Raw genomic sequence first — 18795 nt, 5'->3', positions numbered from 1 at the left:
CGTTTGTGTGTCTGTCGACCTGCCAGCACTTTCATTTGGTAAGTCACATCATCTTTGTTTTTAGGTATATTTTTCCTACGTGGAATGTTTCCTTCTATTATATATATATATAATTCAATCAGTTCACATTCTCTGTTGCTCTGCTCCTGACACCAATATGGGATTACAATCCTAATACTGGTTAAAAAATAAAAATAAATATAAAACATTTTGAAATATTAAGAGTTGTCAGATGTGGAAACCACCTCATAGCATATAAGAAATCATTTTTCCAGTGTTCCATACGCAATCTAAATGTGAATAAACTTTAATTTGTGGCTCAATAAGAAGTATCCACTGCCATGCACTTGATAGTGGTTTGCAAAGTGTGGATGTAGATGGAGTTGTAGAAGTGCATGGTGTGCAAGAAATCATTTCTCTGCTAGAGTGACCTGCAAGCAGTCAATCACAGATGAAGTTTCAGGATGAAGAGCAATAGTCACTGCTCCAAACACAAATCAGCTTGATATCCTCACCTGGTGAGGATCATGGCAGCACACAGAGATAATGCAGGTTAACAGTGCCAGAAAGACAGTTTTGTTTTGTTTTAGGGCACAAAAACAACTAGGGTAATATGTTCCCATGTCAAAACCGTAGAACACAAAGTCAGAGAGGAGTTAAAAATTAATAGATATTAACCCCAAACAACATAAGAGAAGACATCTATTCCGGGAAGTGGAGAAAGGTCTACAAAATACACTGTAGAGAAGTGGAGGTCCAGAACTAAAAGTTAAATTTCCTTCGAAATATTGCTACAAAAGATAAAAAGTAAAACGTGAGCGACAGTCCGCAAGCTGTATGCTGAAATGGTCGATAATTCAGATGGCAAATACAGATGGGAAGGTAAGCGACTATAAAAAGGGCATTCCATCAGGAAATGGTAGACAGTTAAAAGTTGGGTGCAATGTGCACAAATGATCTCCTCACGGCGAGAGAGCCGAGAGGAGGTCGTCCAAGCTGCTGGGAGAGGATTAATAGTCCAGAGCTTGCTTCCATGAACGGAGGACCAGTGGTGACAAAACCTGCTGACACCCAGGAACACACAGACTATCTGATGGAATGTGAGAACTAGGGGGCTGAGGTACAAGGACTCCAGCCTTGGCAGCAGCATCAGCAGCCTCATTTCCTGTCAGACCGATGTGACCAGGAACCCACATAAATATCACAGTGGCCCCATTAGAGTGAGCAAGTGACAGGTTTCCTGGACCCATTGCACTAAGGGATGGACGGTGTGTAGCACACACAAGCTTTGAAGGGCACTGAGAGAGCCCGAGTAGATGACACAATTGAAAATCCTGCATCACAGGATGTAGTGGGTGGCCTGATACAGGGCAAAGAGCTCTGCAGTAAATACTGAGCAGTGTTCCAGAAGCCAATACCAAAAAATTTCGGTGCCAATAACGAGGACACTCAATACAATGGTCAGTACAAAAGCTATCAGTGCACATAAAAGTACTATTGCCAAATTCCGTGCGAAGCTCGTGAAATTGAAGGTGATAGAGCCAGGCTGGAGTAGTGTCCTTAGGAAGCAAATGAAGGTAAAGGTGAACACAGTCTGCTGCAAGAAGCCAAGGTGGTAAGGGGTTCACACCCACTGTAGAAGTTGCAGGTAGTGAGGAGTTAAGCTGCCGGAGCAAGAGCCGAAAGCAAATTCCAGGAGGTAACAGAGAAGAGGGATGCACCCCATACTGATGATCAAGGAGTCATTGAATAAGGAGACACAGGATGCATAGCAACACATCAGAGACAAATGGCATACATATCTGCTGAGGAGAAAGTATAGTGGTAGGACAGTGGTAATTCAGCAGCTTCTGCATACAGACTCTCAACCGGGCTAGTGTAAAAGGTGCCAGTGGCCAAACGGATGCCACGATGGTGGATAGTATTGAGACGGTGTAAGAGGGACAGACATGCAGATGCTTAAATGAAACACCCATAGTCTAGTTTCGAATGGACAAGGGATCAGTACAAGCGGAGGATGGTGGTTCGATCTGCACCCAAGTACCATTGAGGACACGTAGGAAGCTGAGGGACCACATACAGCAAGCGGCCAGCTAAGACACGTGGGAGGACCAAGAGAGATTCCTATCGAGCATGAATTTTGTAGTTTCAATGAATGGAAGAGAAACAGGCCCAAGATGTAAGGATGGTGGAAAAAACCAGCTGTTGTACCAGAAATTCATAAAAACAGTTTTGTCAGTGGAAATACGAAAGCCCTTGTCAATGTTCCATGAGTAAAAGCGATCAAGACATCGCTGAAGACGCTGCTCAATGAGACAAGTCCATGGAGAACTGCATTAGATGGCAAAATCATCAACGAAAAGGGAGCTGGAGATGCCAGGCAGGAGACATGCCATTATGAGGATAATGGCGATAGCAGAAAGGATAACGCTCAGCACGAAACCCTGAGGTACACTGTTTTCCTGGATAAATGTGCCTGACAAGGCAGAACGCCTTGAAAACTAGATCATTTAAAAATTCCTTAAGGGGCAGGCGGCCATGGAAGCCCCATGAAGTACATGACCACAAAATGGTCCAAATGGCTTTGAGCACCATGGGACTTAACTTCTGAGGTCATCAGTCCCCTAGAACTTAGAATTACTTAAACCTAACTAACCTAAGGACATCACACACATCCATGCCCGAGGCATGATTTGAACCTGCGACAGTAGCGGTCGCGCGGTTCCAGATTGCAGTGTCTAGAATCACTCCGCCACTCTGGCTGGCTAACATGGCCACAGTCTGGGATTTTGGCAGAGAACCATTCAAGACAAGAGTGGATATAGTGACAAAATGGTCAACTGCAGAACGGTGCACTCTAAAGCCACACTGGGCACTGGTTAGTAAACTGCAAGACTCAAGCCACCATACTGGCCGGACATGAATCATATGTTCCATCACCCTGCAAACAAAGCTGGTGAGAGAAATGGGGCAGTAGCTAAGCTAGAAGGAAGGTGTTTGTCCATACCGGACTTAGGTAGCGGTTTGATAGTGGCTTCATGCCAGCATCTGGGAAATGTGACCTGCACCCAGATGCAGTTATATGTATTAAGCAGAAAGTGCTTGCCCTCAAGAGAAAGGTGCTGCAACATCTGAACGTGAACATTGTCTGGCCCTGGGGTGGAGGATCATGATGAAGTGAGAGGATGATCTAGCTTCCTCATAGTAAAGGAGGCATTGTAGCACTCGCGATTCAGAGAAGTGAAGGGTATTGCACGAGCCTCCTCCGCTAGTTTCCTATGCAAGAAGGCGGGGTGATAGTGGGGGGAGCTCGAAATCTCCACAAAATTGCAGCCCAAGGTGTTGAAGTTAGCAATAGGGTCCTCAATGACATTGTCTGCCAGTTTTAGGCCAGAAATTGGGGAATAGATCTTGGTCCCAGAGAGCCATTGGAGGTTGGTCCACACAATGTAAGAGGGAGTGGAACTGTTAAAAGAACTAGTGAATGAAATCCAACTAGCTTTTTTGCTACACCGAAGAAGCGACGACACTGTGCATGCATCTGTTTGTATTGAATGCAGTTTGCCATCGTAGGACGACGGTTAAAAACACAGAGAGCACGTCTCTGTGCGCGAATTGTGCTGCAGCATGCCTCAGTCCACCAAGGGGCTGGGACATGGTGTAGTAAAGAGAAAGTGCAAGGAATGGAACATTCTGTGGCAGTAAGGATAACATTTGTAAGGTATTCTACCTGGTCATCACAACTGGGAAAATGTTGTTCGTCGAAGGTCACCAGGGAGGAGTAAAGCTTCCAGTTAGCCTTAGCAAGCTGCCATTTGGGAGTGCACGTAAGTGAGGTAGGAGTCAGCAAACTGATAGCACACGGGAAATGGTCGCTTGAGTGTGTGTCAGACAGAACGGACCACCCGAGATGACGGACAAGTTGGGCAGTTCAGAAGGATAGGTCCAAATAGAAATAGGTGTTTGTAGAGTCTGAAAGGAAAATGAGAGCTCATGTGTTGTAGTGGTTCAAGAATTTCCACGTAAATTCTGGAACCACTCTACCTTCTGCCACCTTGAACACGCGATGTTTTAAAGATAAGTGTGAGAAAGCCTATTTACTGCGCAACACATGTCTGTGCGTGCAGGATTGACGTTTTTCATGGGAAGACAGGAACTGCATCAGACGAGCGGCACCGACAAGTGTTTGCCGGTTGCGCCTTGGAAGCTGTATTCAATGGACAAGGAGTGTTTGTGTAATATTCTGTGGTTTATGGTACTGTGACAACTGTTAAAGAGACAGATGAAGCATGGACTGAATCGAGACTTTTACTCACTTCATGTATGGGACTTGCATGTTAATAATTTGTGGTGGTTATTAAACCAACCATGACATAAATGTATATTAATAGTGTCTAATGTTTGATGACACAGTTGGCTTAACAGAGTTTAAATGTTTATACAAGAAATGGTAAAGTGGTTTCCTGTTGAAGTCAAAATATACCACGATTGAACTGAAAGTTTTCTACGAGTACCCAATTATTTCAAATGTAGAGTTTTTTAAATTCCTACAACCAGCGATAGTCTTCAGAGAAGAAGCTTTTGGGAGATTGAAATAGCTGATTATCCAGAGAAAAGGGTCGGCTAGAACCGTCACATAAGTCAACTGATGAGAGATAGGTGTGAATTGTGAATGCAATCCAGTTTCGCACCGCTCCTCGTGTTGTCAAAACGTTAGAACAAGTGACAGGACTCGAAGAAAATGCGAATTTTAAGATGGAATGGGCAGAAGATATTTTGAGTCACCATAGTAACCAGGCATAACAAGATAAGAGAACTGTTTCGAGTAATTGGATTGAGTCCAAGAAACCAAATGGGAGAAAGTTGCGAATGCAACACAGTAAAAGACTTAAGAAAGTAATAACATCAAAGGAACAGAAAGTAGACCTCAACATTTTAGACGGAGAAGAGTTATGCCGAGAATACTAAGAAAATTCAGTGTGGAGAGTACACAGTTCTCACACACATCCCAACTGACGCTGACGCAGTAACCAGCCTTACATCCGATGACTCCGGTGCCAGTGCTGCTCACCAGCACTGAATATACAACCGCTCACCAATGCAGCTAGAACTCTACACCGAGTTAGCGTAAAACAATAATTGTTTGTTAATAAAACATTCTCGGGTTTCAAGCCGCGTCAAGTGGTTTACTGCCCACCAGCTTTCGGCAGAGATCTCCTCTCTGCCATTGTCGACTGGATGACTGTCGTGTGGTTGTCACTGCCGTGCTTATATAGCTGCACCGTCACTTGTGACATCACTGGTGCTCGGTCCCACACCATATGTGGTAATGTTTTGGCTTGAAACCCGAGAATTTTTATTAACAGATATCGCCGCAAAAGCATGCGTTCGAACAATAATAATTGTTTGAGTATAAAACTGAAGGAACTGTTGGAATAGACTGTAATATTGTAGTTATTATAAGTAAAGTAGATTTTTTTAATTCTCACAAGATCTAAAACATGTAAAGTTATGGATCAAGAACAGCTACTAGGAGAAACTTCAGAACCAGCCACGGCTATTAAAGTGAGTAAGGAAACGCCAGACTGGTCTGAAGTAGTGAATTTAATCTAAGTGCAAAACTCCCAAATTACTACCTTAAGTAAAAATTTAGAAGCACAGAGTGTAGTTTTAAATGCTCAAAGTCTTAAGTTAGATTCAGTAAATACTCAGTTGAATGCTCAGTTGGATGACGAGAAGGCAGATTCAGCAACTCTAAGTGAAAAGCTCGATGCACAGAGTGCTAATTTAAGTAGAGAAATAGACACAGTGAATACTCAAATAAATAATAAATTGGACATTCAGAATAAAACTTTAGGATTGTTAAGTGTAAAAGTAGATGAACAAAATAAGGAATTAAGCCAGTTGTGTGAAGGTGTGGAAAAGTTGAAGACTGAATTGGACTTTTAACCACTAAAGTGGAAAATTTTGGAATATATTTGAACGGTAAATTAACTAGTTCTTTAAGTGGTCACGTCAATCAGCTGTTCACTGACTTGAATCAGACACAGAGTAACCAATTCCAAGATTTAACAAAGAAGTCTGAATTCGATATTGAAGATAAATGTAATAGTGTAGAGTCTGAATTTAGTGAAAAATTAGGATCATTTCAGAGTGTATGTAATGTTACATTTGATGCTGTAAAACAAAGATTACACACTTCAAAGGAAAGTGTTGAGAAGCAGGACAAACTAATTCCTATAGTCCAATCGTGCATTGCAGGTGTTAACACTCGAGTTGATAACATGGAAAGAAATTTTAAAGAGAAACTAGCCACTTCAGACATAATAAATATGAGTAAGCTGGAGGAACAGGTAGAAGAGATGAAAGACAGAAAAGTTGCCATGAGAGTAACCTCCGACAACGTGTCTCCAGTTTTATCTTCCAAATTTAGTAACACTAAGAGAAATGTAGATGAACTATGGAAAGAATTCAAATTTATCCAGGATAGAGTAGAAAATAGAATAACTTTACCTAATATTGTGTTACCAAGTAAAGTGGAGATTGTTTTGTCGTGGGGAGACTTTCACACAAAATTTAACAAGTAGTACTGGTTTGCACTTGCTCAAGTGAGGTTAAGGTCAGATCCTTGAGATCCGGGCAGAGTCACATCTGTCCCCCAGGGATGTTAACGTTCTGTTTTAACAGGCGGAGTGATGACCATTGGATCGCTAGTTGTTTTCGGAGTTTCTTCTGTCATAAAATTTTCTTGCACCGAATTCCTCCTACTTCTTCACTATCCTGTTATCCCCCGATTACAGTTTAATAGAGAAACATACCAGTGAGGAACTGTGATTATATCACCCAAAACTGCTCCTGGTATGTGACTGAGTTGTCCTCAGTTGTTAGAGGATTGTGCCTGCAAAGTATTTGGAATAAGTCATACTCAGTTGTTAGAGGACTGTGCCCGTTAAGTATTTGGATTAAGGACTTTAGGGAAATATGCACACATTGTTGTTTACTGTAATGGTTCTACAGCACCTGTTTACAAAATAGGGATATATATTTGCATAAGTATATAAGACTAGAATGAATCTACATCAAATATCCATAAGAAGGATGCATGAGTAAGGAAAGAGGACATAAGCCAGAGAGGAAAACACAACAAGTATTCTGATGACTTGTAGGATAGTGGGACTCTTGTAGCTTAAGTAAAATATATTGAATAATGTATGTAGGCATGGTGTATGCTGGAAGCATAGAAGTTGATCAGTAAAGGAGGACTCTAGGGTATGAAATGAAGTATTACAAAGCGAGTGTGAAGTGCATTTTTAATTTTTCCAGGAATATTTAATTATAGTGTACATAAATATGTATATTAGGACAATGAACCATGAGGCCTACTCATGAAGAATAAGGGGGGTGCACCCAGTATTTATTGGATATAAAAGGTAGATAGGTAGATGTAAGAAAGGCTGACCTATATGTGCGGACAGTGGCACCAAGAAGGGGATTGACCTGCACCATAGGAGAATGGGAATTAAAAGGGGGCATACCTACCAAAACAGGAGGAAGTACACTCAGAGGGTCAACCCATATGTAAGGTATAGGTACTGTTCCTAAAGGGAAAAGGACAGTATCATGACAGAAGTCACACATTTGGTAGGCATTATACTGGTTAGTTTGGATTCTATCTACCACTAGCGTTATTAGGTTTTATGAATGTCGGAAAGAACACATTCATTTTTCCCAGAGTCACTCCAGATTGTAGACGGCGATAAATAATGATACTAGTCAGTACTGAGAAAAAAATAGTACAAAAAATTAGAATAAAGGATGAAATATTTAAGTGTCCATGACACCTGGAATTCACAATTGGAGCTGAAGAGTGAGTCCTCACCATTCATAAGTAATAGCAATGCGGAATAATAAGTAAAGGCTTACATTCTAAAAAACAAAGTAAAGAATCAGTGGAAAGACAAAAATCGAAGCCTGCTCTATGGAGTACAAGGATGTATGAAAAAAAAAAACTGTATATATAAACTTATGTAGTAAGTTATTACTTTTAAAATGTGGATTGTTACTAGGTATGATATTAATGCACATAATGATTACGTTTAAAATATCACATGTTCAATCTAAGGAGGGGGATATATAGTGATACGAGAATTTCCACATGAATTCTGGAACCACTCTACCTTCTGCCGCCTCGAACATGCGATGTTTTAAAGATAAGTGTGAGAGAGCCTATTTACTGTGCAACACGTCTGTGTGTGCAGGATTGATGTTTGTCATGGGAGGACAGGAGTTGCATCAGACGAGTGGCACCGACAAGTGTTTGCCAGTCACACCTTGGAAGCTGTATTCAAATGACAAGGAATGTTTGTGTAATATTCTGTGGTTTATGGTACTGTGATAACTGTTAACAAGACAGATGAAGCATGGAATTAATAGAGACTCTTTCTTACTTCTTGTATGGGGCTTGCTAGAGGCGAGACATGTTAATAATTTGTGGTTGTTATTAAACCAACCATGATATATATGTATATTAAGAGAGTCTAATGTTTGATGACTCAGTTGGCTTAACAGAGTTTAAATGTTTATACAAGAAATGGTAAAGTGGTTTCCTGTTGAAGTGAAAAATACCACGATTGAACTGAAAGTTTTCTATGAGTACCCAATTATTTCAAAAGTAGTTGTTGTTGTGGTCTTCAGTCCCGAGACTGGTTTGATGCAGCTCTCCATGCTACTCTATCCTGTGCAAGCTTCTTCATCTCCCAGTACCTACTGCAACCTACATCCTTCTGAATCTGCTTAGTATATTCATCTCTTTGTCTCCCCCTACGATTTTTACCCTCCACGCTGCCCTCCAATACTAAATTGGTGATCCCTTAATGCCTCAGAACATGTCCTACCAACCGATCCCTTCTTCTGGTCAAGTTGTGCCACAAACTTCTCTTCTCCCCAATCCTATTCAATACTTCCTCATTAGTTATGTGATCTACCCATCTAACCATCAGCATTCTTCTGTAGCACCACATTTCGACAGCTTCTATTCTCTTCTTGTCCAAACTATTTACTGTCCATGTTTCACTTCCATACATGGCTACACTCCATACAAATACTTTCAGAAATGACTTCCTGACACTTAAATCTATACTCGATGTTAACAAATTTCTCTTCTTCAGAAACTTCAAAAGTAGAGTTTTTTAAATTCCTATAATCATAGTCTTCAGAGAAGAAGCTTTTGGGAGATCGACGTAGCCGATTATCCAGAGAAAAGGGTTGGCTAGACCCATCATGTAAGTCAACTGATGATAGAGAGATGTGAATTGTGAGTGCAATCCAGTTTCACACTGCTCCTCGTGTCATCAAAACGTTAGAGTGTTAAGGCAGAAGAGGTCAATTTGATTAAGAAGGTCAGCAAAGAGGACACCTCTCCAACAGGTTCTAGGAGAACCCCAAAGTGGATGGTGCGCATCAACGTCACTGAGCAGCAGAAAGGGGTGAGACAGCTGCCCAATAAGCTGGAGAAAGTCTTCCCTGGTGACATCAAATGATGGAAGGATGCAAACGGTACAAAGGGAAAAGGTCAAGTGAGGAAGGAAAATGTGAACTGCAACAGCTTGAAGGCGGGTAGTCAGGGAAGGGAGGTGGGTTGACTATGAATGTCATATGACTTTCCTACAAGATGGAATGCCAACCTCGAGGGCAATGTCAAAAGAGACTGGGAAGAAACACGAGAGCTCAAAGTGGTCATGAGGATGCAGTTTTGTTTCCTGGGGGCAGAAAACAAGTCGACACAGTGTTGCTAAGAGCAGCTGTAAATCCTCGTTGTTGGATCGAAGACCGCAAACATTCCACTGGAGGAGAGTCATGACAAGAAGAAAATGTAGGGGTGTCACCTCGGCACCTGCCAAGTGCCAGCCTACAAAGACTTGCTGCTACAGGGCACAGAGGCAGGAGGATCCTGCTCCATGAGGTCTACAGAAGCATTGTCATTTTTCTGCTGTTGGACTGCGGAGTCCAGTGCAGCAAAACAGTAGGTAGTGCACACCGGTGACACAGAGGTCGGCTGGGCAAGGATATCAGATGGCGACACCATTAAAGAGGATCTTCAAGTCATTGAAGGAGAAAACCGTTTGCCATTGTTTGACTTCTTCGAGCCTTGCCTGTTAGCAGAAGACTCAGATGTTGGTTGGCTGGAGGGACGTAGGACGTCTTCATAAGAGCATTCCTTCTATTCTTTCCAGACTGCTGGTTGTGTAGCTTGTGTCTTCGCCCCGTGAGATGAAAGCTTGGTGGTGTGTTGCACAGCTGAAGGAGGAGATGGGGACACTACTACGACACTGGCAATTTCACAACCATGGTGCTAAATTTGAGGTCGCATGTCTGTGTGGCCATGTCCTTCGTGGAGTGATAGGTAGCAAGGACAGTTACTGTAGGTGCCAGGTGGTAGAACACAGGGTTTCGGACTAGCAAAAGACTTGAGAGGGACCAGGTAACGCACTTTTTCCTTTACCTGAATCTCCTGGACAGCCCGCAAAGAACCACTCTACAAAACTGAGAAAGAGAGGGCGTGTGGGCACTAAGGAGGCATCTACTTTTTTCATCTCTTGATGGATGGCAATGACACCCTCATCAGAGAGTACGTTTGGATTTCTGCCTCGGTCAGACCATCAAACAGCCTAGTGTAAATAACACCACGGAAAGAATTAATGTTCAATGGGCCTCGACACAAACAGGATAACCGTGGAAGAGCTACGCTGCGAGTAGTTGCTGTGCTTGAGAATCAGTAGTAAGTCTCCAAAAGCAAAGCACCATTGTGTAAGCAAGAGCAGGATTTCACAGGGCCAGCAACTGCATCAACACGTTTCTGATTAATAAATGGATTTACCGTTACGAAGGACTGACCTCCTTCCATACGGGGAACCATGAGGAACAGTGGTGCAGCTGGGAGGCTCTTTGAATCATTAGCCTCATTCCATTTATGTTTCATAGCCATTGACTGAGATGATTGGCTCATTGTGAGAAAATTGCCCTCGTCTCTGATGGCACGCTCCTTCCAACTGGGGGGGGGGGGGGGGGCCTCATTCCGAAACAGGCGCACCTGCCTTAGGTGATTGGTCACACCTCCCGAACACCTGACAGGGGGCCAATCAGCAATTTGGGAAGGTAGCAGCTCAGGCAATCACCCATCTCTAAGCCTGGCCTGTACCAGGAAGTACATGCAAACCCTACCTGTCAACTGGGGCTGGGAATTACGCATTACCTAGTCATCTGTTATGCGTCAGACGCGTGGGTCAGCCTTCAAGAGTGCACAGGGAGGAAGAAGAAGAAAAAGGGGAACCTCAAACACCAAAGTGGAGGAAGGGTAGGAGAAAGAGAAGGTGAAATAAGAAAGAAAAAAGGACTGAAAAACAATGACAAGACTGTTCCCATGTCAGCCGCTGAAAATGCTCAACAAATTCTGAAAAACACCCCAGACATGTTCCACAAGACAGGGGAAAAAGAACAGCAAGAGGATAGACATGCAGCATGGAAGGGAAAAAATGCTGCAAAGGCTGGGGCCCCATGATAGCCATGCACAAACCCGTCAAAGAGCGGTGAGTCCCCTGGGGGGGAGGGGGAGGGGGGGGTAAGACTCAGTAGATCTGTTTCATCAATGCTGGCCCAGGCCTAAGGCATGAAATCATATTTTTCATTAATAATGTTCATTTCAAGGGCTTCTTCAAAATAGAATACATAATTGTTATTCTTCAACGATAGTCACAGTAATTATATATTTGTTATGTATGATTTCGTACTTTAACAGACTATAACAATGTTTGACCAAATGATATGATACAGATCTCTTTGTCAATAGATTAAATGCATTAACGTGCACTACAAAAGCAAGTACTGTTATCACATAATCTGTGGAAATGTAACTATTGGCTATACCTATAAACAGTTTAGATGTATGATACTCATTTAAATTAATCCAGGTGAAGGTAATGATTGACATTCTTTTTGAGAACAATGGCCAAATCAATGAGGAATTTTGGTGCAGTTTTTGAGGTAGCATCCAAAAAGATCTATCAACATTGGTGACTCTAAAACCAGTTTCTGTCAGAAACACACTACATTTCAGTTACAAACTATGTCAGGCTCACGCATACATACGTGGCTGTAGAAGTTACGGTCGTACAAGTTGTGTTACATTCCAGCTGAACGAGAATGACTGCATACATTATACCTAGTACCAGACGGATTGAAAACATTATGCATATAGGATTACTGAAGTGCTGGAAACTACGTGAGATGGCAAATGTTAGCTTCACTTAGGTAAAAGGATATAATAGGATCACTAGTAATTTAATTTTTGGCCACATAAACGATGAAGCTGCTGCAATAGGGGCTACAACTTTGTGTGAAATTCTAAATATGATTTAACCATATGCTACTTACAGATATGATAAAATTTATTTATTTATTTATGGTATTTTTTTTTGCATGGAGACACCAACTGGTGTCTTTCGCAAACGTCATAGCATTTTTTTACAAGTTTAGCTGGCTGTGGGGAAGCGCAGCAAACAGCCAGACACAAAATGCAAATGGATTAATTCACCCAACAGTTCCTTAAGTCGTAGGAATTCCACACACATTCAGTACTTTAGCACCTTTCTTTTACAACATTTAAGACCTAAATTTAATATTGCACATTTTTGCAAACAGGTCGATATTGTTATGATACCTTTTCCTCTTATGAAGATGAGGATGACACAAACATGCAAAAGTGCTACAGACAACATTAGAAGGGGGCAATCCTCTAACACAAACTTGTGAATTGAGGTCATGATGCCAACGTGTGTGTGTGTGTGTGTGTGTGTGTGTGTGTGTGTGTGTGTGTGTGTAACAATGCAAGAGCACAGATTTTATGCCACATTCTTCTCTGATTCACTGTCACTTGCAGAGGTCCATACCTAGCACCAACAAAATGCAGCCAGTGTTCTGAATAAAATCATTTCTTAGGTTTATAATTTACATATGGGAGCTCTTTGACTTTACTGTTTGGTCAAGCCAAAAGTGTGTGTGTTTAAATCCATTAATATGCTATGATCTATGTTAAAGTAAGAATGCAATTGTTTTGACATTTCAGTGGTACTGCTTTCAGAGGAGGATTCTGTATTTGATAATGATGAATGATTTATCAACTTCCAAGTGTGGTTTACATACAATCAGACATATCACTTAAGTATGTACTGTAGTAGTTTGGATTTAAACCCTGACCATACCTTCCAGTAAGCACTGACACTGAAAAATATCTTCATTGAGTGCAGCCATCCAAGTTAAATTCCTATAGAATATTAATTGTTATGTAAGAAAATTGATGCCTGTTGTCTGAGCTGGATTTCTTTTGAATTCAGAAACCAAGCAATAGTTGTCAGGTATTGTTGAAAAAATTATTATACACAGGTTTCTACTTTTGTTGTTATTTTTTATTTGGAGCACACAAGAAAAATCATTAAATAGTATTAAATAAAAAATGCTATTCCAAAAGTATGTTGGCATACTTTTATACAAAACTCTCAGATTCTGTTTATAGAAAACAACAAATAAAAATTTCCAGTTCAGTTGACAAAAGCTGGTTACAGACAATATGAAAACTGAAATTTTGTGATCATTAAAATGAACAGTCTGTCACTGCAGTAGGAAATAAAAGCTGATGGAATTTCAAACTGGACATGGATATATCAACTGCTGAGAAACCAAGATTAAGAAGAAGATTTTTGCAGTGGAGCAATGGGGAAACTTCAAAAACAAATAGTAACACTATATGGTATGTAAAGTGTTTACATATTCATTAGTGACATGTGTATCTTTCTTCTGTACAAGCATAAACATCTGACAGTTCTTCATGCAGCCCAAGCACATTACATTTTCACTATTCTTTGATGCTGCAAAATAGTAACAATCATAAATTCATATATGTATTCATAGTTTTTATAAATATGCTATTTCTTTTTGGTCTTTCCTCAAAACAAATCATTCAATAGTTAACACAACTAAATGGTAATTACACCTTGTTCATTATGTACACAGCCTAACTATTCTTTGTTAGGAGTTTGCAGTCAAGTCACACTTAAAATGTACACATCTCTGAGCTTCGAAAAATTTCACAGACAGCAAGTTCACAACATACATCCACACATTAGGAACAATGATACATTTTTTCAATAAAGCATTCATAAAAAGTGATACAAACATAGTTCAAGGTGTACTACAATATAAAACAGCATTCAATCATTTGTGTATAACTTAACTTTGTTTTGTAGTTTACAAAGAAATGTAAATGCCCGCAAAACAGGAAGCACCTGAAATAATACTTAAACAATAGGCTGCCTCCATGGATGCAACCTAAGGCTCTGCCATTGGCACACATTCTGCAGTATTCTCCTTTTTCTTCTTTACTAACTCCACCAGTTGTCTATAACGATACATGCACTCTTCCTGTAATAACAAAAAAGGTGAAATTTTAAATAATAGTTATCACACAAAATTTTGAAGAGTGTGACCCAAAAGGGAATAACCTTAATTTATCAATGTAGCTCATTATTATTCTTTTATCCCTGTAATGCTATCGATTTTCATAAAATACTATTTAACAAGATATGAACTGCTGTCAGGTATTCAGCTAGGTGGTGTCACAAGATGGTGCCATATTTCCGCAAGCTAACTTGTCACCATTCTCAGGTGGCAGGTGGTCATGATGACTATCTTCCACTGGGCTCTGTCTTTTATACCCCTCTCTCCTGCTGTCCATCCTGCGTCCACAATGCTGGTGTGCGACTCACCTGGTGTGGTGGAGGGGCAAATAATTTACACGTCTGCAGATAAAGAATCCTACACTGACGTATAGAAAAATAAGAAACTGTACACTGTTTTTAAAGACACACAACAGATTCTAGACATATAATTGATGCACCATTGGAAAACAGGAATAAGCAATCCAAGTTAAGATTCCTACTGCTGCTTACATATATGAACAGCCCATGCCTTAAGCCTTTCTCAGGCTGTAAGAGCTCCAAGATTTTTCTTCAATTTCTCTTAAGTATCGGACAGAACATTAAAATATGAAAAAGGTTTCGGTTTTTCTGGATGGCTAGCTAACTTATTTGTGAAGGATGTAATCTGACTAGTGACAATGATCACATGTATTGCACATGTCTACTTTTAGCCTGCATCCAGATGTGACTTGACTGTTGAATATATGCCTTTTCCCAACTATGTGATATACTTTCTTAACTGCAAATCCTCAATGCTAGAGCTCAATTCAGCATCGACTGCTATTTGTGATGCACCACCTGTATTTGAGAAAGTGAGTTACAGCATGTTACTAGTGCTCCCAGAAGTAACAAAAGATTTCCTCAATCCAATCAAAATAGGACTACTTCCCTGACTTGTGGAGGGAAGACATTCTAACAGTTATTCTGAACAAAGAAAGGATAGTACTTGCCCAAGTCAACATCATGGTCCTATCTTCATAACTTGCATACAATATCTTTGAGTAAATGATAATCCCATATCATCTACCATATTTACCCACATATAAGACAAACCCCCTATTTTCAAGAAGCTTCTTGAGAAAATTTATTTTTAACATATTCTGACTAATCAAAATTACAAACTGTTTTACTGACAAAGTATCTGCCAAAACACTTAACAATATATGTATTCTAAATCTATGCCATTTATTCATTTTGACAACATTTTCTTTTCCACATTTTTCTCTTATTAATCCTGTCGTTTGTGGTATCACTATTTTAAACCATCAGCCTAATAGCACAGCCATGAAAGAAGTATCCTCGTTTTCACAAACATTTGGATGTTTTTTCCAAATATGTTGCGATTTTTGATGTCGTGGTTAACTGTGGGACCTGGAAACACAGCTTATTTTATCCAAATACATATCGGATTTCACTTCTATACTAATGTGAGAATGTTACAATGCTTCTTGCTTCCAAACATACTGGCGGCCCACCATTACTTCATTGGCTGCGTAAAATCAGCAGCTGACTCACCCCTTTCATTCACAGTGAGCGTTGACAACATTGCAGCATAAAACATGTAAGAACACCACTGGTGACTATCTACACATTTACCATCTCCTACAGACAGGAATACTATTGTTGAGTATTTGTCCAATTTTAAAGTCAATTCAGTTTCAACCACAATCAATATAAACATGGTAGATGTTCCTAAAAATCAAAGTAAGCAGTGTAGATTCCCAAGACTGGCAACATGACACACTTTGCTACCAGCTCAGTCCACATCTACATTGTGAGGTGCATGGTAGAAGGTACCTCCCATTGTACCAGTTATTAAGGTTTCTTCCTGTTCCAGTCACGTATGAAGTGTGTACTCATCTAGTTCTCAGCCAATCTGGTATCACTGCTCCCCCTCCACACTTCCGTAGTGTTTACTTGTGCAAATGTGAAACACTGGCTGCAATATCTTCTCCCATAGAAATCATACATCGCAACAGCAATTAATGCACGAATAAAAGATCGCAATCACAATTCAGTCTAATTGCCAAATTTTCCCTCATCCCACTATCTACCGATGTCTTTTGGACTATCTCCAGACAGGTCTTGCTGCTGTATTTTTTTCTTGTGACAACAAGTCAGTCAGTTTAATATCATTTATTTGTTTTTTAGACATTTAACTCTGGATTAATTTACACTCTCGTTTCAGCTGCATGTCACCATCATAATGTTGATCAAAATTTGGTAACAATTTTAGTCAGTGTTCCAATACATTAAAGTAACCAAATATCTCGCCTGAAACCCACTTAGTAAAACATTAGTCTCTCATAATCAAATAAAATATTGATCTCAGTTGTGAATCATGTAATGTTTCCTGAAGAATAACATTTCCACTTTTTAATGTTACCTTCACTTAAAAAGCAGCAATAATGTTTATAAATGATATCCATACGTGTATGAGAACTTTTATTGCAAATCTTTTCAAATATAACAAGAGTTTGTAAGTTGATAGAATTTTGTGCTGTTTCCTCCTGTATTTCACAAAATTGTCAATTTTTAAGCAGAGTAATAGATTGTTGTAGCGGCTGTTTCATAATTTCTCACATATCCCTTGCACTACTGTCATTCGCTTCAAATATCACGTGATTGTTTGAGCAACATTGATACTATATCAAGCACTTCGTCATATAGGGAAATCTTGGCCTGTTCATATGCCAGTGTCACTTGTCTGTCCCTGCCCTTTTGAATGCTTCAAAATAAATCTGCACATGACTTCAATATCCAAAGCTTCATCTATACATGTAAGAAGAACCCTATATACTCTATTAAACAATGTAAAAACGATAACCTCAGCAGCAATAGTTTAATCTGATAATATAAAGCAACCTTGTATTTTTTGAATGATGAATTTGGGAAAAAAACCTTGCCTTATAATCTGGTAAATATTGTATGCCCTTCAGCACATTCAACTCTAGTACTGGTTGAGGAGATGATAGACCCAACTGGTTACCAAACCTCACTGAAGTCTAAAATTCAACAGGCTTTAATACACGAAAAACTACCTTCTTTACTAGCTTGAGGAAGCCTATAATACCATTTGGGAACATAATATTATCACGTAGCCCCACCAAAAGAGCTTCCAGGGATGTTAAGCAGTATTTGTGTGGCCCATCCTGTTTTGGTGATGTTTTGGACACAGAGTCAAGAAAGTGCTAGACTGGTTCTTGTCCCCAAGAAAGTGTTCTAAGTATGACCATCCTTGTCACAACCAGCAACATCACAACATCCATATAAAGGAGCCAGTATAAAGGTTCAGAACTGGAGACAACTTTGCTATATTTTGACATTAAATGCCCACTTCTGCTTTCATCTTGCCGGCACACAAGACTTGCCAAAATATTGCACCATCTGGATGAAGCCATCTAGCACATACCCACGAGCAGTTAAAAAAATCGTTGTATATTGAGAAACTTTAAAATCAAATGTTATTTTCTCTCTCCTATAAACAGAACTTACTTTCTCGTTTTCAACAGCCCGGAAGTTTCAAATACAGTCAGCATCAGCTGTGAAAGCTTACACTGTATGATAAAGTATGATCTAGTAAACACCATATATTATACTTTCTAGCTGTCAAGGGTTCTTTCTAGTCTGTCTTTGACCCCTCTTCTTAGAGTTTCCCACCCACCACATCCTGAATCCCTGACAAGCCTTAGCCTACTTACTTGCTTTGCTTATCTCTCCTCTTTTCATCATTCCACAAATACTAATCACAATCACACCACAGTCTTGAGAGAAAAAAGACCACTAAAGAATTATACCACAACGTTCAGTATAACGTAAGTTACAAATGTACATGCTGTGAAGTGAAGTAAAAGTCATGACACAACAGCTTCATTATGTTAGTAGCCCTCACAGCCACTGCACCATGTGCTTCACACATAAACTAAATTGAGGTGGGTCTAAATTCTGAGTATTTTCTCTCCACTTCAGCATTAGAGCAACTAACATTTATTAATGTGGGAGAATAAGCAATCACACATGAAGTATGCCTTACAGAATATTTGCCCATTAGATAAACAGAGAAAGAAAATAGTGAGCTAAAATCACATTAGGTGTGCCAAAAGCACTAAACAATTCTACAACATAATTTCTTGTCAGATATAATCGAAAACGCACTGAGAACTGGGTGAATGGTTGAACTGAAGATCATTTGGCTGTACATCATACAAAACACAATGTGAACACGATCTCCCTTCAATCTTTCTTTGTTGTCTGATAGAATAAGATG

At 40.0% G+C, this 18795-nt stretch overlaps 1 protein-coding gene across 1 annotated transcript in view; it reads right to left on the bottom strand.

Moving 5' to 3' along the window:
- Window positions 1-13454: 13454 nt before the first annotated feature.
- The window catches only part of LOC126175941 (dnaJ homolog subfamily C member 1), a 37302-nt gene continuing 31961 nt past the window's right edge, over window positions 13455-18795 (bottom strand). Inside the window, exon 8 of the mRNA XM_049923017.1 lies at window positions 13455-14472. Coding sequence (XP_049778974.1) covers window positions 14380-14472 — 93 coding nt within the window. The 3' untranslated portion in view covers window positions 13455-14379. The remainder of the gene's footprint in view (window positions 14473-18795) is intronic.

Source organism: Schistocerca cancellata, chromosome 3 (assembly GCF_023864275.1).
Source record: "Schistocerca cancellata isolate TAMUIC-IGC-003103 chromosome 3, iqSchCanc2.1, whole genome shotgun sequence".
NCBI classification, from domain to species: Eukaryota; Metazoa; Arthropoda; class Insecta; order Orthoptera; family Acrididae; genus Schistocerca; species Schistocerca cancellata.
This window is presented reverse-complemented; position numbering and strand designations above follow the sequence as displayed.